The sequence below is a fragment of the Mastacembelus armatus genome, chromosome 22 (assembly GCF_900324485.2).
Source record: "Mastacembelus armatus chromosome 22, fMasArm1.2, whole genome shotgun sequence".
Classification (NCBI taxonomy): Eukaryota; Metazoa; Chordata; class Actinopteri; order Synbranchiformes; family Mastacembelidae; genus Mastacembelus; species Mastacembelus armatus.
The window spans coordinates 13513837-13539559 of record NC_046654.1 but is presented as its reverse complement, the minus strand read 5'-3'; the positions used below and the strand labels follow the sequence as shown (position 1 = coordinate 13539559).

General features: G+C 40.3%; 1 protein-coding gene across 4 annotated transcripts; it reads right to left on the bottom strand.

Annotated features, from left to right (window-relative positions):
• Positions 1 to 6952: 6952 nt before the first annotated feature.
• erich1 (glutamate rich 1) lies at positions 6953 to 13939 on the bottom strand. Of its 4 annotated transcripts, none has more exons than XR_003296474.1 (7): positions 13227 to 13939; positions 12604 to 12744; positions 12268 to 12414; positions 9784 to 10173; positions 8918 to 9109; positions 7851 to 7922; positions 6953 to 7210 (listed from the first exon to the last, which is right to left on the bottom strand). XR_003296474.1 is itself a non-coding variant. In XM_026320283.1 (6 exons), exons 1-6 carry the CDS (start codon positions 13243 to 13245, stop codon positions 7110 to 7112), a joined length of 990 nt encoding a protein of 329 aa, XP_026176068.1. In that variant the 5' UTR covers positions 13246 to 13939; the 3' UTR covers positions 6953 to 7109. The 4 variants fall into 4 exon arrangements, 2 of the variants coding, with proteins under 2 accessions (XP_026176068.1, XP_026177742.1); XR_003296496.1 differs by having other exon boundaries at positions 8930 to 9109; XM_026320283.1 differs by lacking the exon at positions 7851 to 7922.
• Positions 13940 to 25723: the final 11784 nt, after the last annotated feature.

Genomic DNA, 25723 nt, shown 5'->3' with positions numbered 1-25723 from the left:
TCTAACAGATTCTGAGCTCTGATTTCTGATTTTGGGCAAATATTGAAAAGATTGAGATCAAACAGAACTGTATTGGTGAGTTTTATCTGACAGTGTCTTTTTATGCCGGTCTCTAGCATGTTTAAACACATACAACATCTTAACGTGATGGTGTATTAGACTTTTAAATGAAATAAATCAAAAATAAAATCAGTGATTACTGCATTTCCTGAGTTGCAGGTGGACAACACTGTCTGAGATAATATATATATATTTTCATTTTGAAAAGTGTCTTTGATAAGTGTCTCTTTAAGGTTAAATACAGCAAAAGAGCCTGAATTTCAATTTGACTAAAAACATGTTTGTTTCTGTGATACAAAACACTGTACAGAAACAGATGTGACTGAAGTGCAACAGTAGAGCAGTATGTTTGCAAATTGCTTTTATTTCATAAATCTCTTCCAACACCTTTTCATGAAATATTAAATCTATCGCTAACAAATATCTACATGAATGAGTACAGCTGACTTTGTGGACCTTCACACGCTGGAATGGATGAGCACAGATGTGTGGACCTCACAGTGAACAGAGGAGGACTCTTCTCTGGATTTATTGCAACATGTTTTTAGAAATTCCTTTTGCCTGTGCACTGTCTTGGCAGTGCGTAAACTGCATAATATCGAGTAAAACAGAGGAGAAAAAGCTCTGCCTCACTCTGTGATTGAGATCAATAGGTTTTCACAGTGCTCTGTGCTCACTGTGCACCACTGCAGTATAGAGAGAATAAATCAAAAACCAGCCAGGTGCATTACACAACCTCCAACCCCTACTCACACTGAATTCACACTGATTGGAGTGCAATGTCTATAAAATGCAGTTCAGTGCCAGCATGTCAAATACGCTTTTAAAATACGCTGGATACGCTTTTAGAGCAGGAGAAAACCATGTTAATTATACATATATCTGAATAGTTTTTCAAAATAAAACTTTTAAACACCTTTGTTTCCCTCAGATGTATAAACACACAGAGTATCCTGTTACTTTGAGAGCATACAACACTATTATGAAATTGTTTATGGGTACAAGTCTCTGATCAATTGTTTGGTGTCTGATGCCAGTTGGGGCCATTAGGCCTCACTGCTGAGTCGATTACGATGATTTTGCTGGTGACCTACTGTGGTGGTGCTCTGGAGGGCTGTTACTATAGGGCTCTAAAACTTTCAACCTGCTACAACTAGCTGCTGGTGCAATTTGGCAGATGTAGAAGGATGGCTATTCAACAATGAAAAATGGATTACAAGGTCTGCCTGACCACATCGTGATGAAATATTTAACTCTCCCACTGTACTTATTTTTTTTTACAGCTTTCCAAAGTACTAAAGAGAAATAAAACTCCCCAGTACCACCATCAGATTCAGTAGATTTCTACATACCTGCACTTGGCATAAGAGGCGGTAATTATGAAGACAGCATGACCCTGTACTACCCATAAGGCACAGCACACATTCTCAACCACACTCAGCGACTCGCCACATCTCAAGACCTTTCCCACTGCTACATTTCTGGTGTCAACGCAAATGGAAACACCGAACTCATAATCTATAAATCCATGTATGTCAGTGGGTCAAATGGTGGACACTGCAGGGGGAATGGTACAAGAAGGAATGCACAGGAACTGTCTGCCTCTCACGGGTCCTTGTCTCTCTAATACCAGATTAGGTTAATGAGTGCGTGTGCAAGGAAAGATTTTCCACCTGGGTTAATCCCCACTGAGGACTCAGGCTTATCCAGGAGCAAATCACCATTCTAGCTTGCTCACCTGTCACCCACATCTCAGCCAGGACTCCTAATCCAGCAAGGTGTTTTAGTGCAAGTGATGTTTATATGCCTCAGATTTTAGTGCCAAGTAACATTAAATTGAAGATATATTTTCTGTCTCCGTAACTGTCACCACTCCTTTTCACCACCTTGACCGAACTTTTGGAGAATGTAACTTTTCTGAAAACAGGAAGCACAAGTCACTGATTCAGCTACAACCTGTCTCTTCCACTAGTGTCTCCTGATTGACAGCTGATGCTGGACCGCACTAACAATCGCCAAGACTTCTTGATGGATGGCACCTGCTCCTCCTCAGAGGAAATCAATTGAAGTCATGAGCAGGGATGGGCCGCTGAAGCACTTACACATGGCTGGCTGCCTGGGGAAGGGTGGAACGGGTGGGGGAGGGGGGGGGGGTGTTGGGGTGCACAGCGGAAGGATTGCCAACCATCTGTGTACAGAGGGGGCACTGCCAAGTGTCAGTCCCTTTTTATGCCAGGCCTCAAAAAGACATACAATGTCTCCAAATTAAACATGTTAGCTCATTCAAGCCACATTCAGCAACAGTCTTTGGGAAGTTCCAGCATCGATATGCACTCATCCAATCCTTCATGTTGCTGAGTGCCCTCTCAGTGCAGCAACTCTCATTATTAATGACTAACTCAGACAATACAGTATAATTTAACCTATGTTATATATTGCACTAGTCACAATGCTCTATATTACTATAACATAATCACTTCCTACGAGGTGCCAACATGCAGGTTTAGTTAGATATCCACACTTGCATATCTTCAGAGAGCACATGGGCCACATTGCTACAATGGGCCAGCATAGCTACAATCCTAGACATGCATGTGTGGCACCTAGAATTAAATCGATGATGTTGGTGAACCTAAAACCAGCCAAATATCACAGGTTATTTTAACGGAACTTTCTGGCCCACGAAGGAGGGAGGTGGGATCTCCTGGTAGGCACCAGCCCGGCGAGTCACATCCAGGAGGGGGGTCCTATGGGCTGCCATGCCCACCATGCTTGGATCGGTGTTTGTGCCAGCCCACTGCAGCACACGGGTGGAAGGCCGGTGGTAGAGAGCCAACTGCCTGGAGCTGTAGCCACACATCCCAATCCCCACAGCCCCCAGCAGCATAGCCATGCCGGGCATGGTCTTCTCAGGTGGAGGCGCCACACACACATTGTGGTAGGCCTGGGTCTGAAAGGGCAGAATAGTGGCAAGTGAAATGTGATTAGACGATGAAGGATGGAAGGTTAAAATAAAGTCAAATAAATTTTCAAATAAAATCGTCAAATAAAGTCAAATAAATTGCCTCAGTCTGTGATAGCAGCCTAGAAATAATAAAACTTCCTATCAAACGATGACTAAGACTTCTGATTTGCTCATTTTCAAAATGTGTGCATGGATGGAGATCAATTTTAGTCATAAAGACCACAGCACAAGACGACACCATGCCTTGCAGCGCTCTTCCCAAACTATGTGCATTAAATGAGTGAGCTACAATATGCTCACCTCCTCCCCCTCCGCATCTAACTCTCCCACCATTCCCCAGGAGATTAAAAACCCATCTTCTCTCATTTACCAAATTGCAGTCTGTCTCTTTTGACAAACAAAAAGCTCCTCTATTTTGCGACATGGGCAATTTCCTTCATGCGTCCTTGACAATTATAAAGCGCACAGAGGAGCAAATGATAGAAACTTCATAGTTTCTAATGGAGCTGTGTCGCAGGCAGTTAAGAAGCCAATCCTGCGGCTCACTCACCCAGTTCCCGTTTCCATTTACGATGCAATGGACTGTCGTAGGCTTGGATTACTCTATTGTTTGTGATAAACACCACAAAAAACGTGATTGTGTTTCCTGAGCTAAAACAAAAAGCATCCTACAATTACTGAAACAGTATCCCACAGTGACGTGAGAATAATATGATGGTACTCTATTTCATCATCTTGTCACAGCTGAATCTGTTGCGATGCCTGACAGAAAAAAATGGCTGCATAATGGCATAATCATAAGGCTTAGTGAAACCAACATGCTCTCCGCTCTGTTTCTGCCTATAAAACTCTTACACACCCATAAAACCAGTACCCTGCAAACAATTCATTATATCGATGGCTTCTCCCAGAACTGTCAACATTATTTCAACTGCTATTTTCTATTCCTTAAGGACCAGTAAAGACAGAGGATCCCACACAAGCACCATGAAATCCAAAACATTAAGAGGGGTTTCTGCCTTTGTGTTCTAAGGGGCTTAAATCAAAAGCTTCCTAGTGCAGATAAACAGCAAAGTGCAAACTACAGGTGGCTTCTCATGACTCAGCACTTGATACACCACTGGTATCCATTAGTATGGACAGCTTAGAATCACTATGCATCTAAGAGTAAAAAATCACATCACAGGAAATGTTTCTTCAGGAGGTTGGTTAAGGTATTTACTTTACAACAAATTAGAATGTAAATATCCAAAAAGTGTCAAACTGACAACATAACTGATGTCTTGGCCTGCCAGAATATTCCCTCTCACCTGCAGCAACCGGATATAACCCGGAGTCAGTCTCGGGAGTCTGAAAAACATGCTTGGAGCGTTCTGCGATGGTCTTCCTGTTAGATCAGGGATGTGTTAAGGGCCAGATAACACTTGGCTGTCTCTCTCACAAGCTCCTCTCCCTGGACTCCCAGGATGGGAAACCCACTGACAGCGGGTCTGTGCGTGGACTCTTCAACCTGTGCTCAGACACCTAATGCACGACAGTCTGGACAGCCCTTATAAAGTGTCCTTCCTGACTTTACATAACAGGCTATCTGCAGGTGTTGAGTCTAAGGGGATTACAGGCGCTGGCACACAGGGATGAGAAAGCCAGTCTAAACAGAGGGAAGAATGGAGTGTAGGACTGGGCAATACTTTGTTATTAAAGTGAAAGTGGAATCGTATTGAAATTACATAACCATGCTATGTGCTGGGTTATTGTTATTAAGTGTTAGCAGAGTTTTCTCTGCTATATTGCATAGCAGTGCTACACAGTTCATTGTATTAATTATGAAGTATACATCACAGTGAATATCAGAACACAAAAATTATATATAAATATGGATAAATGAATATGTGCACATTTTCCATATGTGCAGTACAAAATGTTTTTTCAGGATTTTGATTATGATGAAAATGATGAATGAGGACTTGTTCATCATTTATTCAAATAAAATCCATCAAAACCATACCATCAAATATAAGTGATTTCTGACTACTGCAGTTCCTTTATAGCTTGATACAGAATTAATTTGAATCTGCCAAGTTGGTTGATATGGATTTTTTTTTTTTTTTGATGCTGAAAACATCTTCTCATGCCGTGTCAGCAACACTTTTTTAAAGCTTTAATATCCTTCTTGGCCTCAGGGTCCTCGGCTCAGAGTGAGGTCTTATAATGAGGTAGCTGTACTGATAGCATCTCTCTCTGTGGAGAGGAGGAATTCTCTCCTGGGAGCAACCAACAATGACCTTCTTCTCATCTCTGGTATTAGGACCAATTTCTGCCACTCATATCCTGCAAAAATGAATATCCTAAACTCTGGCAATAATGCTGCAATGTCTGGATGTTACAGTGGTCCCTGTTGGCTTTCATGCACAATAAGAGCCCACACAGCATTTAAAGTACACAAGAAAGAAACTTTTGCCACTTTCAACAAGACTAAGAATATTAGTATACTAATAACAGTGATAACATTTAGTATAACATTTACCATATTCAGTATATACTGGTTTAGTATTTTAAGATTTGCTTAATTATCCAATTGACAAAAAGTACAGATAAGACTAATTAAACCAAAGTATTGGAACTTTAAAACTGCAAAGAGATAAACTGCAAAGTTAGATAACAATTCTCTGATTTCACAATGTTTTCATAATTTATTATAACAATATCGTCAGGGAACTGTCTATGTACTAAATTTTGTCATGTTGGTGGTGCTAGAGGAAACATCAAGCGACCACACGTCATTTGAACTGGTGGGTCAATGGATATAACAACATTGCTATCCCCAGAGTGTCATTAGCATGGCCACAAACACCACCAACAAAAACCTCTAATGATCACCTACATACTATGTCACTTAAGCATGACAGGCAACGTGGTCTTTGGTCTCATTGTCTCCAAAATGAGTCCATGAACTTCCATTACACACAGCACCTGGTGCGTCCATCCATGAACAGAGGCCACAGATGGCAGCCCTCATGTTAATTGTTCACCACTATAATACTCCACACTCACAGTTCTGTGTGGTACAGTGTACAGCATAACCTGCTGGTCTCCACTGGTGCATCCCAGTTCTGAAACAACAGTTCCTGTGAAGCCGATATGCAGCGGACAGCTCTCACTCAGGTCATCACAAAGGCACTGTCCAGCCATACTAATTCTCTGCCCTTTTCCTGAACTCATCCCCTGGCATTGAGCTATGGGTAAATGTATTAGAATAGATTACCTAGGCTCTAGACAGATATGGTGATGTGGAAGGTTAAGCTACTGACTCCCTGGGTGGTACTGGTTTCCAATGTCTATCAACAAAATACTGTGGCTATACTGAGAATACAGTTAGATAACAGCAAGGAGATGTAAGAAAACATTTAATGGGACAATTCATTGTTCTTTATCATTCAGTCTCAACATGACTATCTGCCAAGACACCATTAGTGTCACCAGTATCACCTCCCTGAAGATCAATTCATCTAGTGCACTTAGTTGAAACAGCACATTTGAAAGGGCACATGGAATAGAAACGTGGTCAGAAATCGATTTGTGGGGAGTGTACTGTAGATAACTCAGGAGCTATTAGGTTAACCGACTGGGTATAAATGTCATAACATCTGCAAACAAAACAGGAGCTCCAGCAGCGCTGACATTTGCTCTGCTGGCAATTATGGGGTTAGATGAGGAGAACGAGTGCCATGCTATTACCAATTCAACATTTGGTTACTTTGACATACACGAAAACAGCTCTAACAGGGGGTCAGGAAAGTAAATCTTTGCTGATAATGACAACTACAAGCTTCTTTGGAGTGGGTGGTTGGATTTGCACAGCTCAAGATTAACTGGTTTTGTTTTCTTCTTGTAAAACATCAGGTATAAAAATGGATTAGACAAAGGCAGAGAATAAAAGACAACATATTTAATAATAAAAAATATTTCATATAACACCATGTAAAGTTGGAAATGCAGTGTGTATATGCAGGAAGAAGAACATTTCAAGAGTTCCTGGTATAAACAGTCCTTAAGTATCATCTTGGTTTCTCTTTGACTGACAGTCTCACGGGCGTGTTGTAAAAAGACTTGTGTTCTTGACTCCCTGCATGGGAAGAATGGCTGTCATCCAGTATTGGAACAGTGAATTGACTGCATGGGTTTCTTCTAAAACAAAAAGAGACAGAAAGATTTCAGTTACAGCTGGGACTGCTGACAACACAATATAAGAGAAACAGTCAGTGTTTTTCTTATTTGCTGTTGTATATTCAGAATACTAAATCAAATTGCACAGCCAGTGCTAACGTACTGCTTGTACACAGTCAAACAAGCACATCACTCCCACCCAAGGCAGAATATTTCTTTTCCTTTTGAGAATTTAGAATTAAATTTAGTCTGTGCAGTACATAAAAGGCACAGTACAAAGGGAGGCAGTCAAGTCAAATGTCATCTGTGAGAGGACCTCATGGATGTAGTAAAATATGTTCAAGGAAAATCTGCTTTAGATAGAGTGAGCAAAGCTTTAGTAGAGTCACTTCAAGGACTCTGAAAGCACAAGGATTAGCTCCTGCATAGCAGTGGGTGTAGATAACATTAAAATACAAAATGACTTAACAAGGTGGGTGTTAATCAAAAATATCAAATCATTTTAAAAAGTCATATTGCAGCAATTAATAAATGTATCAATTGTACCAAAAGCTCTAATATAGCAAAGGCATGTTTAGTAGAATGAATCTTAACTCTAATGATGAATTTACAAAGATATGTCAAGTATTTTTCTGTCTGAAAGGAAAAGTGGTAGACTTACATTTAAACACAGTGCACTGAAGCATGACTCAGTGAGGTGAGTTGGGGGCTGTTTAGAAAAGCCTTTAGGCAACTGCAGAACAGGTGAATTGAGGTTAGACACAAACAAATTTGCAAGAGAGCAAACTTAGGGTGGTCTTGCCGACGTGGACAAGTGGAGACAGGTGTCACTGTGGCCACTGATATGGCAGTGGCTTGGATCTCCTGCCTCGTTTCTTTCGCTCTTGTTCTCTTTTTCTTATACACACATACATTTGTGCATGTTACGGCAACAAAGTCCCTGCTGATCCCATTAGACCGCAAGCTAGCCAACCACACAACTGCAAACTGCGTGCGTGTACGTGCGCACACGCACACGCACACACGTCAAAACATGTCTGGGGACTCAGGAGATGTGTTGGCTGTTGACGGTGTTAGGGCACGCTGAAACGTGCGCGAGATGAAACACAGACAAGACCAGCTCTAGTATTGCAAACCAAGGGCAGGTGTGTGCAGGTAAGGGCTGATAAAGGCAAGTGAGGGCAAGAATGCACCAATGAACAATAAAGATTAATGTAAGCACACACAGAATAAGAGGCAAGCACCGACAGACAGAGGCAAGTATTAACCTGTAGAGACAGGTCAACTTAGTGCCTGGGGCAGATCTTTGCAAGAAGAGGCCATTTCAGGGATGGGCATGTAACAAATATGAGTGGAGCATTAAATACCAGGGGTGAGTGTAGTATTAGAGTTTTAGGGGTGCTCAGTGAATCCAATGCCTGGATTCACACCATGGGGCTGTAACACACACTTTATAAGTCACAGTAATAACAACCCAATGTTCACAGTCAGAACAGGCAGCAACTGTATTTGCTTTTCAATTTACTTGTGGATTTAATCTCCACCATGAAATTCACTGCTACCTAATTCTTCCTATACACCGCTTTTATGTGCGTGGCAGATTGCAAAACAAATTTGCAAAATTGACATGTTTGTGAAATCTGACATTAGTAAATAATAGGCTTAATGAATGGAATATTTTTTTATCTGTACATTTTTGAGATTTTGACTGACTGGTGCATTACTGACCTGTAGACATACAGGAGTTGTTGTAGAGCTCCTTCAACGCCTTTTCAAGTCGATCTGTCTCCTTCTGTTGAACAAAGTCCTTGAGACTGCAGAGCTGCTTCAGGACAGAGGTGTCCTTACCTCTGGATATACGGCTCAGAAGGTCATCAACTGTCCCATCCAGGAAAAGAACCTTGTTTGTATTCACAGAGACTAAAAGGCAATAGAAGAAGTGAAAGGAAGCCTGCTATTTAAAGGCACCAATATTGTAACTTAGCATTTTATCACTGCCTAAAGCATCCACAATATCTAGACTTTGTTGCATCACAGCAAAGGAAACATTACTAGTATATTGCTTATTTACAAAACCAAACGACATGAGTACTATATCTATACAGTCTCACTATTCATATTAGTCTCACTTATTTACAACCATATATAAAAGAGATTTCACTTGTTTTGCACACTTGTCATGGCCTAATCTTCAGCACTACCCTGCAGCTTAATGAACCTGTTTCTCCCGGTGGGCTCAAAGCCTTGATTAAAAACTCAGTGATCAAAGGCTGCAAACTGCTTTCCATAAAATGGATTTTGTATCATCAGTCTGCAGCAAATAATCCTTACATTAAACATGATTCATTGTGTAACTTTTCTTTTAATATTTTTACTGTTGTAATAATAGATTATATTGTTTTGGTTTTCTTGAAAATAAATAAATCAATCAAAGCTGATGGAAATGATGAACAGTACAGACATTGCTGGTAATTAAAAAAGGTGCTTAAGTTTCTTGATTTAGTACATACTGGTAGCAATGACAATACGTTTTAGCAGAGAGAGCAGAACAACCTTAGTCCAAAAAGGCAAAGTAGCCTCTGCCCAATACTTACAATCTGACATATATATTTCCATCGTTGTCCTGAGGAAATCTAAGAGCTCTGCAGCTCTCCTCTCATTATCCTCCTCCCCTTCCTCTGCCTTTCCATCTTTCTGGTATGTGAACTCCAGGGGAGCGGCTCGGGGCATCAGCCCCATGGAGTGCAGCTTCTCCTTGTGCCGTTTCTTCTTCAGCTTTCTCTTCTTGTTCCTACTCATATGTACTCCTTCCTCATCCTCAGGTGTGTGGCTCTGACATGTGCTGGACTCACACAGTGTAGCTGCTTCACCTTGCCCAGGGTCTTGATGAAGATTTGTTTTCCTTTTCCATCTTTTCCTTTTTTGTTTCTGTTCTTCTTCCTCTTTATCTTGGTCTAATTTATCGCCGTCATGGACGCTCTCCTCTGTGGGTGACAAGATTGTAAGATTTTTGATCAGTTTTAAAATAATAAACTGAATCCATTAAAGTCTTGATATACACCTCTACTCTTGAGTGTAACAGGCCACGATCAGAAGGTATTCACAAAATTTCAGGAACAAATCTGGGTGGGCACCTGCAATCTGAATGAAAGACAGCTAAAACTAGTAGCGAGTCTGCATTCAAGTTGTGCCCACTAATGGGGCATCAAGAGCTTAGACTGCAGGTTTCCCTCTAGCCAATCAATGCACCATCTGATTCCACCAATTAGTTGTATTTTTTTCACTGATTGCATTCTAATCAGTAAAATCAGCTAGTGTGGTGTCTCACTGAAAAGAAACCAGCCGAACTGAACAAAGTACATATAGTGTGGTGCCCTCACAGAATAGTAGACAAAATGCTCCATTCCATCTTGTAGATATAGTCTGCTATGGCCAAGTACAATAAAATCTCCCCACTCATCAGATCTCAGAAACAGATCTCCCTGCTGCCTCTCCACCTTGGAACACCTGCTTCTCCTTAAAAACTCAAGGGGCCTTTGAAAGGTCAAAAAAAAATTTTTGTGACCCACTGTACATAGTAGGCAGCACACTGGCTAGCAGCCAGAACATAAGGCACCTGACAAGGTGGCTGTGCATTGACCAGAATTGTGAAAATAAAAATATTCAAAGAGTCACAACTTATTTTAGTATCAATTTGACAAAAGGTGAAAGTAAAGCTAAATGCACTCACGTTGCTCTTCAAGTGGTACTCAGTCTTGCTACCACCTGAATAGCTCAGCGTCATATTCTTTACAGAGCATGAGCATGTACAAATATGAAATATTTATGGTGATCGCTTTGCAACTGCTGTCATTTTGTGTTAAACTAAAATAAAAAAGTATCTTCCATCAATAGCTGCTCATCTTAGAGGTAAACAGACTTCCATCAAGCCTAAATGTGCTTCTTGAATAGCCCCATTTGTCACACAGCAGATATTAAGGAACTAAGAAAATGGGGGAATAAATATCATTTCTTGGCATGATTACTGATTTCATGATTATACTCTAGTGATCCAGAAAATGTGTCTTCCCTGGTAACCACTGAAACATACAGCAGCTACAGTAACACAGATGTAGCTCAACAGTGGATCAGATGTTTATTTGCAGAAATATTATATATTAACCATACAACAGCACATTAATATTATACAGTTTAGGTTAGTTATCATTACATGTCTTACTATCCAGTACTATGAGTGTGACTGCACTGGAACCACGTATACACAGTGTTAGTTCTGGTTAATCAAGATTATCTTAGAGGCTGTCTTATTCACTCCTGATGCATTAATCATTACTACACCACACCAAGTAGTTACTGTCATACTATTTCTATAATATTACACTGATGGCTTTATTATCAAGAAACCTTTTTAAAGCCCATTTCAATTTGACCTTAAATAGATTAAATTTCCATCAAGGCTCACTGCCCTATAAATCAAAAATGTGTTCAATTGAGGACTTATGGGCTGCTGAGTGTAATTAATCAAACTTAACCTCATCATTTTGTCTAGCGGGTACCTATGAATTTCCCCGATGGGGGATGAATAAAGTATCTATCTATCTGTGAATGCTAGACAATTGAGCCAACATATCTTTTTCATTTTACTGAGGTAAAGCAAAAGTTTGAGAAGCGCAGACAAACTAAACAGTGTTTAAATTATGTATATCGTCTGCCAAACGTGTGACTTATACTTGAATCAAACATCTCAATTTGGCATTAACAACAACTCACATTTCTGCATCAAAGATGCAATCAATAAGGGTTAAGTGTCTCCTAGGTAAGATATAAAAGTTCATTCTAACAAACAACACATTTAATAGACAGATCAAAGTGAAAACACAATTACTCATGGCTCAAACACCATCTGCACTGCATCCAAGTTCTCCTCGGTTCAGGAATACAACTGTTTATTACTGTGTGTTTACTAGAATGGCAGCGATAATCAGAGAGCCAACCAGGACACACTTTAAGCTGTAAACCTCCCTTGGCTTTATGGTGTGTAGCGCAAAACCATAAATGTAAGATTATGGTCAACTTACCAGCTGGGTCTTCGGCATTATTTATGCTCTCTAGTCGGGGGAGTGTAAAGGATTTCTCTGGATGTGTATTGTAGTCTGCAGGAGGAGGTAGGACTGTGTACATCCGCTTGCGGGGATTAGCTGCACTCTCTGCCTGTCCTGCATCTCCTGAGACAGATAAGGCAAATAAAGGAGGGTAATAAACCCTGATGTTAAGAGGAGACTGGCAGCAGTTTTTGTGTTTGGTGTGCTGCTATGTTAATGTGTGTATTTTGAAAAAAGTAAGAAGATAAAAGAAGAAAGTAATTTCTAAAATTTTATCATCATTAATTTTAGGTCAACTGAATCAGATCTTACCACTAGCTGTTTCCTCATGGCAGACTTTTATTCTGGCATCTTTTTTTTTTACTAGAGCCTCCACAGTGTGTGGTGGGCTGGTTTCCCTCTGCAGTTTGGGAGCTGCAGGATAAAGCTTCTGGAGCACTTTTGACTGAAAAACTAAATAAAGGAAGATGTAAGACAAAAAACAAACAAAAACAACAAAAATAACACAACCTTTTAACCAGATCCACTGGCACAATAAAGTACAAGAGTTCTTCTTAGCATGGGCATTATACTACTTTACTAATTACAGCACTGCACTCTGTACCCAACGACTGGGAGATACCCTCATTTAAAATTAAGTGTTTTCTAGTAGACAATTTGATGAATCATAAATTTTACGTCAATAGGACACAGACAACCCGTTTAAGTTAGGGTCACCTGCCTTTGACACAATAATTTTACACTGGGTTTGTGTTCGACAAAGTTAGCATAGAGAAAGACTAGTGAGACACGTGCATTTGTTTACAGCACATATAGCTGCTAACAAGTTAACGCGAGACTTAGCCGAATAGCTAAGTTTAGCTAACTCGTAACAAACAAAACATGACGTTCCGTGTGAAATTCGTAATGTTTGAGGTGACAGTGATAATGCTCACCTTCTTTCCTGTGTGCCATATCGACGTATCTAGCTGTCTGAGACCGAAGAAGAAGGAAACATGATGGTGCAGATGGCTAAACAGCTACATTTAGTATGCTACCAAGCTAGCTGGGTTAGCTAACCAACATGCTAGCTGTTAAATTAAGCCCGAGAGACGTCTAACTACATTACACATAAACACCTGGGCAACTCTAACTGCGTGTTTAGACATAGCTGTAGCTACCCAAAGCAATTTCACCTCGATAGGTGCAGTAATGGTCGGACTTTGCTCCACCAGCTACCACGACCTATGTGGCAGCGAAGGCACCGCACGTCTCGTCCCCGCTACGCCAATCTGCACTAAAAATAATAACAATTTAAGAAGACTTGGTTGTCAGAGAAGATATTTCAGTTGTTTGTAGTGAATCATTATCCTGCGTGGATCGGACGAATCTATTTTCCAGCTCGGCGTCTAAAGCAGCTGTATTTTAGATACTTTCTATCATATAACATGATGTTTTAACACTGCCTGGTTTCGTTTGCCCAGTCATTTACTTCAGTTGTAGTAACTGCTGGACGAATTAGCGCTAAACTGTGACTCTTCTTCAAAAATTATCTTATTCACTTATGCAGACGTTCTGCCAAAATAACCCAGGTCAATTCACTTCTAACGATTGTAATGGCCAGATTTCTTTCACGAAGTGTGGTGAGGGCGATGCATCATGGTCCTCATGCATCAGGGCAGCAGAGCTCCCCGTGTGTTTGGCTGCTGTAACGACAGCTGTTTGGGCGTGCGCACTCCGAGCCAGCTGTAGGACGGGGAGGCAGCGAGATGAGAATACTAAGCAGGCACCTCATGGCTCAGCATCAGCACCGGGCTGAGTGGGAATCTGCACACCCTCTAAACTTGGCTTGGGACCTCAGCATGTGAACGGGCTTTGCAGGAGGAGGATCCACCTAGAATGTCAGCTCTGAAGAAGGTAAATCCCTCTGTCTCTTTCATCAATCTTTGGGTACATGTTTAACTCCTGGAATATGACGTTCGGGATCTAAACATTGCATTTTACTATATTACTATATTATATGCTATATTAAAGTGCAGTAGTGAAAATGAACGTGTGTCAAAGCAGTTTGGTTGCAGGATTTTTGTGTGTGTAAGGTAATCAGACTTGGACTAGTGCCTCTTTTAAAAATAAATATAAAATCCTTCTAGTACTAAACTGCATTAAGTACCCAGATAATTTATTCAATTGTTCTGTGATCAATATTAAGCAAAATATTATATGATTTTTTTCATCACTTTGTTATGCATATGATTTTTGTTCAGCACTCCTTTGCTTTGCCTTTTGGTGTTTGTTCCTGCATCTACAGTACCTTTAGGTAGGGAGCAGGAGGTTTGAATGAGGGGCATTTCAGGCAGGAAAAATACCCTCTTAGTACAAGGTCTCAAATGGATGTTAGATTAGGTGTGACCTTCCCCATATTCCTCCTGTTGTGCACAGTCATGTAATACTGTATGTACCAAGCCCACTGCCGTCTTTGTGGGTGGATGAGCCTCACTGACTGTGTCTGATAGAGCCCAAGCCTTTAGCTGGCAATCCTGAATGAGAGTGGAGCTCTATACAGCATAACAAAAGATGGCATTGGATGAGTTGTAGTTTTTTTTTTTTTAAGAATAAAGAAAACTACACATTCTTGTTTAAACATATTACATAATACCTTTGCAGTGAATAAGGCATTGAGTGGGTGATTATTACTGGGGTAGCAATCAAGCCTCCTTGGTTATTAGCGATGTTGCAAGACTAGAAATAGTTAACCATGCTAAGAAAAAATCTCCACTGCCAGTTGTACTCTGGCACATTGTCTTGCTTAAGATTCAGTGCAATCACAAGTATTGATGTCTCAGCTCCAATAGATTCCCATGATTGAGCGACACAAAAAGACGGGAAGTTGTATAGAATGTCTGCTTCAGCGCTGCTGCCAAATACACAGTGAATGCACAGTACTCAGCACACACTGTGAGCGACAAAGTGCTGGCTGCCAGCATTCACATAGTCAGACATCATAATCACAGAGGTGCTAAAAATAGGGGACCATATTCATTTCAATACTTTAAAAGCTCAATTGAGTTATTACTGTTCACCCTCATGGCTAGTTTTGCCCTCATGCTGTAATCTTTCCCTGCTCAATAAAATTAAAAATCCTTATTTCTACACAGGATTGATCAGCCAGCTGTTACTCAATGGATGAGAATTATACACTTCAAAGAGAGTGAGTCCATACAGGGAAAATCTTTTTGCCATACTAATGTGTTTTATTTTGGGTGTCCAATAAAGTGGCCCAGGTTCATTCATGATGCAGGCGACTGTAGAGCAGAGGTGGTGGCAAGCAGCAAGGAGAAAATGTAATTGCTTTAAATCAGTGAGAAGGTAATTGGCAGTATCTTTGTGTGTACTTTACTTTGCATGTACCTGTGCACGATGTAGGCATATGGTGCTTGTCTGTACCCAAAAGAGAGGAAGCCTGTGAGTGTACAGATGTACCTCAATAAGTCTTTATGTGGCTGAAATTAAATTACCTGTCAGATGCCTGCTCTAGAGGACCCCACCTTTCACCTCATCCACATCACCGCTGCTTTACATCAGCCGACTAACCAGGTTTTCAATGAAATCCTGATGATTCATATGAAATGATATAATCTTTACTCATCATACAAGGCAGTTTCTTTACTTAAAAAAAAGAGAGCCTAATCAAAAGCTTCCGTTTGCGATCAAAGACCAAAATTTAATTGGAAAGTGGCACAATTTACCCTCAGAACTGCTTTGACGGTAGCTTGTTTCAGGATATTTCCAAAACTGATGTCAGTTTGCTTGTGCATACACACGAACACACACATGCATGCCCATACATGCAAACTGTCATCACGGGGAAGCTTGTTTGGATTTTGCCTGTTTGGCAGTGACATGATAAGGCTCTCATACTCTGTTAGAAAATGCACTGCACACTTGAGTTAGTGTATTTGTGTATGTGGCGATGTCTACGGGGGAGAGGAGCAGTGGTGAATGTAGACTAGCCTGACTGAAAATAAATGCTGAAACATTCAGCAGGCTCTTTTCTTATTCTCTTGCTCCTGTGACAGATGTGTTTCTACTTTCTCCCTCTGTGTCCCATAGACAGTTGTCTTCTCCTCTTAATTTAATCCTTTTTTTTTTTTACCTTACTTACTCATGCAGTTTTTTCTTTCTTTCGGTCTCTCTTTTTCTCCCTCGCCCCCACTGTCAGTGTGTTCCTGTCTTTTTATGCCTCTCTTCATTCCCTGATGAATGCACCCCTACATCTGTAATATTTTGGCTTCGGTACAGGGATGGATGGGACAGAGTTTTATGAGTCTAATACTGAATGAGGTCCAGGTGTGTGCATGTCCAGTATGTGAGTCTCTGTGTGTATTTTTATATCGCCAATGTTTATGCACCAGCACTACTCAGTTAATCACCTCTGTACTGTGGTGAGCACAGGTCCGCCAGGCAGATGGGTGTCATTATACACAATCAAACATAAGGATGGTTTGATTCCAGTTTGTAATGTCATCATTATAGTGTTTTTACCAGGTTGCCCTTGACAGCCAGACTGGTTCAAATTCATGGTAACAGCAGCTGTCCTTTGAAAGTTTGAGGAGCAGAGTGATGACTGTCCGATGTTTGTCAGCTGTATGTCTTTGAAAGGCTTCAAGTGGAGACAAAGGTACATCATGTCAGGGTTTAAAGAGAATTATAAAGTTGTCCCCTAACACCCAGCATGCTAACACTGTCAAACTTTGAATTTTGACACAAATGCAAGTGCAGGACCTTGTACAATTTCAAGTGTACTTGAGGTCTCCCTTGTAGAGCCAGGTCCTAATACCATTACTGCTGGCAAAAAGCCCAGCTGTTTTACAACCAAGTCTTTACCAGGCCCTTTAAATTGAGCATGAACTTGAATATATTGGCTTAATAAAATAGCACACTCTAATGAAGGACTATCAAGGCAGCAGAATTTTTGATTGGGGCAGGTGTAAGAGATTTGATTAAGCTTCAGAGAATTTAATGGTTCTAATGTGACCAAGCTGTTTAGCAGTTTTCTTTCCACTACTATTGCCTCGGCTGTTCCGTTACTTTTAGTTTAATGTAGTTTTTAGTGAAATTACAAAATGCAGTAAAAAAGGCAGAAGTCAGTAGCAGTAAAAAGGCAGAAGTCAGTAGTGTTAGTTGCAGTATTCCACTGATGCTGTGATTATGGTGCAGTTGGGTGGGATTCGAGGCAAAGTGTATGAGAGTCAGCTAAGACATCTGAGGTATATTAATATAATTAGGAGTCCAGTGAATGTTTTTACAAGGGAGTGATAACGTATGTTGTTTGCTCTGTTTTGCTCGGTGTAATTATTTCTTTTGGTCTTTCTGACAAAGTGTCTGACTGATTCACTGTTGTGTTTTTTTTTTTTTAACTAATTAACTAACTAATTTTCCAGTTTTTTTTTTCCTTTTGCTGTGTTGGCTGATCGCTTTATGCTCCATCCATATGATGTAAAAATCAGCATAAAACATTGGTTTTTGACCTCCATCCACGTCTACAAACAGATCCCTGCACTTCCCAGAATCACCCCTTGGCCTCACGCATGAGTATCTAGACAGTGACTCAGCTCTACATTTCCCATTCATCTACATGCCGACCCATGTTTCTGTTGCTGCTGTAAAGTAGAGGTCATTAAGTTGAATGGCTCACCTTGTCACTGTGTCCTACATGAGCATTAATTTGAAAATTAGTTAGGAGCCCAGTGGTACATGTTTTAATACAAATGTCTCCTAAAATGTAAAAGGCTACACATTTTAGAGAGATATTTGCACACAAAGTTTTGAGTTTACAGTTGTGATTTCTTATTGTCATGGTACAGAGGTGTCAGTTAAACTCTCTGGTCATTTTTGAGTCCGTAGTTGCATTTGAGGATGCCATCATATTAAGGTGTATCTGATACTTATCTGTGTGTCTCATATCTCCTAGCTAATGCTGGAACGAGTACTTCCATGACTGCATGTCTTACCTTCTGCTCAATCTGTATGCCACTGTGTCACATAGTGTGCCTGGACAAGGAAGAAGCAGATTGTGCTTCAGGCAGATAGAAAGAGCTTTAATATGCACTGGAGTGACTCCACTTCCTGTCTGTTCTCTCAGAGCCCCATTAGCTCACCAAAAGTTGCGCTCTAGGAGCAGGCGCCAAGATATCTTATTATACATTGCCACATGTGATAATTGCCTGTACCCAGCAAGTAATACTGTGTGGAGTTAGGTAGCAGGTCCCTATGTTTGTGTGTAGGTGCATGTGTCTGTGTATACTTATGTTCTCATTGTGTAGACAGGTATTTGGTTTGTGAGCACCCTGAAACACCTCTGGGAGAGTGGTGGTTCCTACTGACCATTCCCTGCTGTGCTACCATTAAACCTCGGATCATGAGGCAGAGCCATTTAATGAACCTGGTGCACTGGAGCCTGACTTGTTTAAAGGCATTTACACCAAAGTCAGGTGTGGCGAGGTTGAAAGGGTTTGTGCACATCATAGTGGTCACTACTGGGAAAAATATTAAAAATTCAGCAACAACCTAGTTTCGTTTACTTGAACTTTATGATGTTGTAACTTTACTTTTAGAGCATCAACTTGTGCACACCTTAAATTATGAAGCTTATTTCTGATCCCCTATCTCCAGTGTCCAGAGTCCATCAAACATTAGACAAAAGAATCTGTCAGACAAATGGACTCAGGAGGAAGTTATCCATACCTTTATGTGAGGTTGTTTTCAGAGAGCTGATATAAGAGAGAAAAGTTTCTTCATAGACTCAAATGGTGTGTGACTCACCTGAGATGGACCATTTGATTGTCCATCTCACTTAATGAACATGCATTTGGTTGTTTCTCTCTCTTGTGTTTGTCTCTTTTGAGTGCTCTTATATTGTAAAGTATGTCTCTGTGAAAAGAGGCACGTAGCCCAATATCTACTTTGTCCAGAAATGTATCTATATTTAAACCAAAAAAAAAAAAAAAAAAAAATCATACACATTCTCAGAAAAAATAGACCAAAACCTCCTGAATAAAAAACACGAAAGCAGTAGTGAATTTTCATGTGCTACAGTACCTTCCACTCTGGTCTAAATGCTCAGCCATCTCATTTTTTTTTGATAAGCCCTCCTAAAAGTGGCTGATGCTGATGCTATAGTGAATATATGAATAAGTTATATCATGTCGTCAGTTGGTCTCATAACATTCCCGAACAAAGATGCTTAAAATTTTGAAAATCATAATTATATAATTTCTCAGTCAGAACTTGCCTATCTTTATAGACTTCTGTATGACCAGTGCCAGCCCATATGCCATGAGAAATGAAAATGTAACAGGCCGATAATATGGACAGTTGAGAATTACTAGAAACATCTATTCCCAGGGTGTTTAATGATACCGCCACAGAATCCTTTTGCTTACTGCCTCAGGCAACAAGTGAATGGCAACGAGGCCTATTGGAGGAGCATGATGGTAAATGGTTACAACATTGCCAAATGGTGCCTTTTATTAACTCACAGTGACTCAATGGGGTTTGAAGACTCATTCACAAGAGCATTGCTTTGGATTGTCAGTGAGAATCTTTCAATCTTTCTCATCAAAACTGCTAAACTGTCAAATTAAGCTGCCAATTTATATTAGATTATTGTAATTAATCAGGTTTTGATGTTATGAAGGTTATTTATTTCATGTATTGTAGATCTCGGAATAACCATAAAATGTGATTTGAATGAAACCAGCTATTTAAATCTGGGTATAATGTGAGAAAACAAATCTGTGCAAATCCAAATCAACATATCAAGCCAGATTCTTCATTGTTTTGTATTTCCACTTATCTCAGTTACTGTATATACTGTATGTTCATGATATCTGTCATGATAAATATGGTGGTATAAATCCTCCTCTTTGTGCTCATCCTAAGATAAACCAAAAAAGACAAACCAACAGATGCATAACGCATTTTCATATCTGAAATTAGACGCCTTGATCACAGACGCCCAATCCTTTTAAAGCGTAAATGAGAGGCAAGTGACAGTTCTGTACACTGAAGAGTGTCCCTGACAGTTCCTTTTCCACACTCCTCCAGTACAAGTCTCTGCCAGCCAGCGAGCTATCCAGCATCAATTACAACTGTACATCATGCAGCTGTGTGAGTCATTACAATCACTGTATCTCTGCACCACCATTAATTCGTGTACACCCCTCAGTTTTGTTATCTGAAACCAACATGTTATGGCAAGTTTTACAGTCAGGCATTAGTTGAGTCGACTGAATTCTAAAGTCAAATTAAAAGTATTTATACAAACTAGTGTGGTAGTGTGGAGTATGTGCTCGAGGCCCTCCTGTATGAATGATTTACTGGGTTGATAGCTTACTGAATATCCCCCATAGACAAACCATTAGGGTTCATTTATAATTTTTTAGGTCTGGTCTTTACTCTCTTTTCAAGAGGTACCCTTATATATATGCTCATTTCTTTCATTAAAAGAGACACTTATCTGATTGGAGTAGTAAAATACTCTATGAGGCAGAGGAGCCTGAGATATTAAGCAAGTGAAAATGTTAAGGAATGTTGACACTAAAGAAAGAGAAAGAAGAGGAGGCTTGTCTATATTATAAAAGTCATTTGGTTGACAATTAAACTGTCAGTCAGATGCAGGGACAAGGAGACATTAGTAGCTCCTGCATTTCCTTCTTTTTCCTGCCTAATTGTGCCTTGTGAACACCAAAAAATGAGCCTCACAGGAACGCTTAGCAAAAATGTCATCACCCGCAGAAATTTAAACAGAGAAATTATTCACTGTTCCCCAAAAACAAAATCTAGTTTACTTACAGAAGAGGAGAGATACAAGTAAATGCAGAACTTTAGAAAACTTTAGATTTTTACAGAACTATTCACAGAATGTACTGTAAGCATGCCTTGTTGATTTTGACCAGCTCGACCTTGTAAGCAGTGAAATAATAGTGGCGTTAGTATTTGTTGCTGCATCTTTCTGGCATAGCAAAGCTGCTGATGGAGCAGAGAAAGCTGCCAAAATTGGCGTGTTGGTGTGACCAGACCAGAGTGACTGATTACATCTCCACCCATTCCCTCACCTCACCTCATTTGAGCAATATTTTATCTCTATGCTGTTTTGTCCCAGTGGATTGGTGGCATATCATAATTTCCTTTACACGCCATTTAACCCAGCTTTGACTGTTTGAATTCTGAATCAGTTTAAAGGGAACCTTGCCCACGGATGCTCACATCACAGCACAGAATAAAAAGATGCAGATAATTGTGGGAGCCGCTTCTTTTGTTGCAAACGGAGAGAGAAATGGGCGTCTCTTGCTACTCTTTAATTAAGGGTCACAGCATGGCTCAGTACTTTTCCTCCGAGCCCCACCTTGTTTATCTTCTTTGAGCTGCAGTGATATTAACGTCTTTCCCTCTCCCCACTCCCCTCTCTTTCCCCCACCCCTGTGTTGTTTTTTGGAAGGTGTTGCCAGGCATACTGCAGAAACATTGCTGTATCTTACCAGGCAGGAACACAGGTAAGGAGCAAACAGATGCCCACTTCTTCACTAAACACAGCTGTCACACACAGTGCTGAGACAGAAGAAGAGAGCCAGTCAGTGGGAGTAATAAGTGCATGGTGATTCTGGGGAATGGATGCTCACTGGGTGGTTCACATTTGTTTGTCTACCTGTTTTTGTGTGTGCTACATCTGTGAGCTCATGCCTCATCTGCTGGCTATATGCATTCCTATTGATTGTTTCTGCACATTTTTATATGTATAATGACTTTTATTTATGCATCTCTTACAATAAAGTTATTGATAGTTGTTGGTAGACAGTGTTATCTCAAATTATAACTAAACTGATGTGTTCCCAACAGGTCTAAAATCACATGGGGTTCTTTGTGCAGTCTAAACTATCTCAACTTACATGTCAGACGGAGGGAAACAAATTGGGGGCGGTTTTTGCGAACTTGTGATGATGACAGGCTTCTTCACGTCATTGCAGGTTGGAAGAGGTTGCTGATGAAATTGAAGAACAGGGAGATATACTCAGGTACCTGGCTGCAGCCCTCACAATAATGACTTCTTCTACTCCTCTGTGCGTTTAATTTTGGCAAGTCAACCTCTCTAACCTCTCAGCTGCAATAAGACTGCATGCTCCCACACCATCCATCCCACTAACAAAACCTCACTAATACTGCTCTGATGCAAATTTGTCATTGACCATTTTATCATGTTAGTAGCCTACTGAGGTTTGATATATAATTTAGATGGTTGTGTTTCTCAGGCACATGGCTAGAAAACTTACTAGTAGCCCTTCTCAGTGGGGAGCCACGTGCTGAATAGTACAGCAAGGGCACAGCAACCTTAAAGGAAACGAGAGACTTGGAAGGTTGTTATGAGTTTTAGGTGTTTAAGCTTGGAACTCCGAGTTACGACTGATAAATGTGAGGCGTCTAGCAGCGTGAAATTAATGTTTGATGGGGCATATAGGTGAGATTATCTGTACTTAAGCAGATAAGGAACTTGACAAACCTGTAAATCTGCAGTTTTGGTGTTATTAAATTTTAGAGTATAAAAATTCTGTAAGCCAGATCTGGGCCTAATCTTAATTTAATCCTCTCTGTTTAAAGAGGTAAGAGGTGGGTGGGGCTTGCTGTTTTGGACCTGTCCGCTTTTTATGGCAGACAAGTTCAGTCAATTACAGAAATGTGCATGAAGAGCATTGCAAATGCATTCTCAAGTTTTTTTGAAATACTTTATAATACTTAAACTTTCCAGCAGGATGAGTTGCTGTGTGTTTAGTTGAGGTGACTAGCAATTGCGGCATGAATATGGAAGACCCAGGGGTGCACCTTTCAACTGGACTTAAAACAAGGTGTTCTGACAGAGTGGACACATTAAAATAACCTTATAATACCCTTATGAATATGGATGTCTAAAACTCTGAAACTTTTAGCCGAGATGGCTCTGGGATCCAGATAGAGCCATTTTAGTTGCGTCTGTGTGTGTGTGTGTGTGTGTGTGTGTGTGTGTGTGTGTATTAGTGTGTTGGTGCGTATGCATTGTATGCATGTAAATGTTAACTTGACAGCAACATCAGTTTGACTGCAGTCATTTGAAAATTCCATTTCATCTTGAAAAACTTGCTCTTCTCTGAAAATATCTTTATTCTGTCACACAAGTTACATGTCAAACACAAGCACAAGCTTTTGATAAATAACTTCAGCAAGGCACTGCTGCTAACAACCTCAGTGCCACCAGTAGTTTCTGCATTTCTGTCTACCTGGGCATCCTGTTTCCATGGAAACAAAGCATAGATGCGTTGTGTCCATTCTTAACAACCATTACTTTTCTCCACTGATTGAAAGATGTACGGCTGCTGTATTTACATATGCTAAACAAATGGCATAAGTTAACACTGGCATTGAATGCGGATTCTCATTAGTGAGTAAAGTAGTGATGAGTCAAGATTGGGTCTGCCTAAGAAGAGGGGAAAAATGTAGTTCAGGGCTTAAGGGAGTGGGAGAGGTGGAAAATCTGCAAAATGATGAAGAGCAAGTAAAATCAGAGGAGACTTTGAAAGCCATGGCTGTGAAAAGATTTACTGCTGGCGAACACGATTAGGACGCTGCATTGTGGATGTATCTGTGACCAGATGAGCGCTGGTCTACTGTACTCTATCTAGTGTGGAGCGCCCTCTCCTGGGCAGTCGACCAGCACTCACACTACTCCCTCTCCTCCTCCAAAAAACCTCATTTAGCTGCTTGTTGCTTCGGTTTCTCTGATATGACAGCTTGTGTATAGAAACTAGAGGAATGAGACACCCTGTCTCCCTCTTATCAGTGTGTCCCTTTGCTCCATATGTACTCCAAATGTGGAGCTCTTTTTTCTGATGAGCATTCAGTTTTCTATGCCACAAATTCACAATTCTATTCCTATTTATAGACATTAATTAGCGTGTGAATATTTCACCATTCTGTTTCCATTTTTTATGTCCATGCTAAATGTGTGGCATTATCATCTCTTCCCATCCCCACCGAGAGCCACTATGCTGCTCTAACAATTTGGAAAACAATAGTCATTTCTAACTATGAAATTTACTAGAATCTCATGTATGACTTTAGGGAAATTGGTACATAATGATACAGAGGATATGTTCAAACTCTGGATGAGCAGCAGGGTGGTTTTCCTCCAGAGAGCAAGTAGATTTAGATTTACAGTGTCTTACACTGGATATGCTGTTATACCATTAGCGTAAAGGTACTGTAATGAGACACACGGACTGTTCTGCAGTATTTGGGAAAGTTTTATTTTGAATTCATGGCCTTATTCACCATTGATTTTCTCTGCATTGAGTCTCCCACACTATGCCTAAAAGATCTCACATACAACACACACACACAAATTCTCTTTACCTTTTCATCTTTTAAGAGTTCCCATGTGTTGCACTGTGTATAGACAGGAAGTGAACCTGGTGTTATTTTCTTGCATTTTGTACTATTAGCAGGATGTCACTGATCATTTCATAAATGGTGGATCATGCAAGCCTCCATTTGTTGTGCATGAGGTTTGCTTCTATTTTGCATGTGGAAAAAAAGTTTCATCATGGCTTTTGATGCATGTCTCTTTGCTGTGTCAAAATACAGGGCAATTTTTCAGGTAATCTATTTACTCTTAAGCGTTGTACAGTGTTTAAGCATCATGCTGAATTCACTCATGACAAAAATTATAACTATTAATATTTAAGTTACTGATTCAGGATTTTGTCAACAGGAAAATACGAGAGTTAAGAGAATATGTGTGTAAGCATCATGTCATAGCGACATTTGCAATTAACCAAGCAGGCTTTCCTTATTGTTCAATCTAAACAGACAGGTTTTCTGTCATTTCATTGTAGTTTGCTAGTACAGTAATTACTAGGTTCGACTCACAAAGATGAACTTTAATTAGCTAACTTACCACTGTTGCTGTGTATTTTGTGTCAATTTAGTGAAAGTGAAAGGGTTTGTCTGAGAACATGTTTCCATGGAAACAAGTTGGTCAGGAGGAGCAGGGGATACAGCGGAGACGTTAGAAAGTTTGTACGAGATGAAAATCCTAACAAAATGTTCAGGGATTAATATTATTCTTAGGAACATCATAACATTTAAAGTTTGGGAACTTCTTAAGAATCCTCCCTCCATCCACAGTCTGAAATGTTTCTGTTGTGTACTTCAGTACTACTTCTTAAACTACTTCAGTCTAATGGCTCTTCTATTTACCTTTCATAGCCTCTATCTCGAGTCACAGTATGTCCATCTTAATGCCTCAGATGTCCTGCCTGAGCCTCCACATACTACTGGGAATCTCACTGACATGGGAGTGAATAAGCAGCTGCTCTATTAGCTCGTGTAATTAACGGACGAGCTGTCGCTTTCCCTCTGAGTGTGA

What these genes read in the sequence shown, in the direction of transcription:
- erich1 (XM_026320283.1), bottom strand. An exon ending in TAATGCCGAAGACCCAGCTG is followed by an intron (nt 10,174 to 12,267) that starts GTAAGTTGACCA and finishes TGTCACCCACAG; the next exon opens with AGGAGAGCGTCCATGACGGC. An exon ending in CAACTCCTGTATGTCTACAG is followed by an intron (nt 7,211 to 8,917) that starts GTCAGTAATGCA and finishes TTTTTGTTTTAG; the next exon opens with AAGAAACCCATGCAGTCAAT.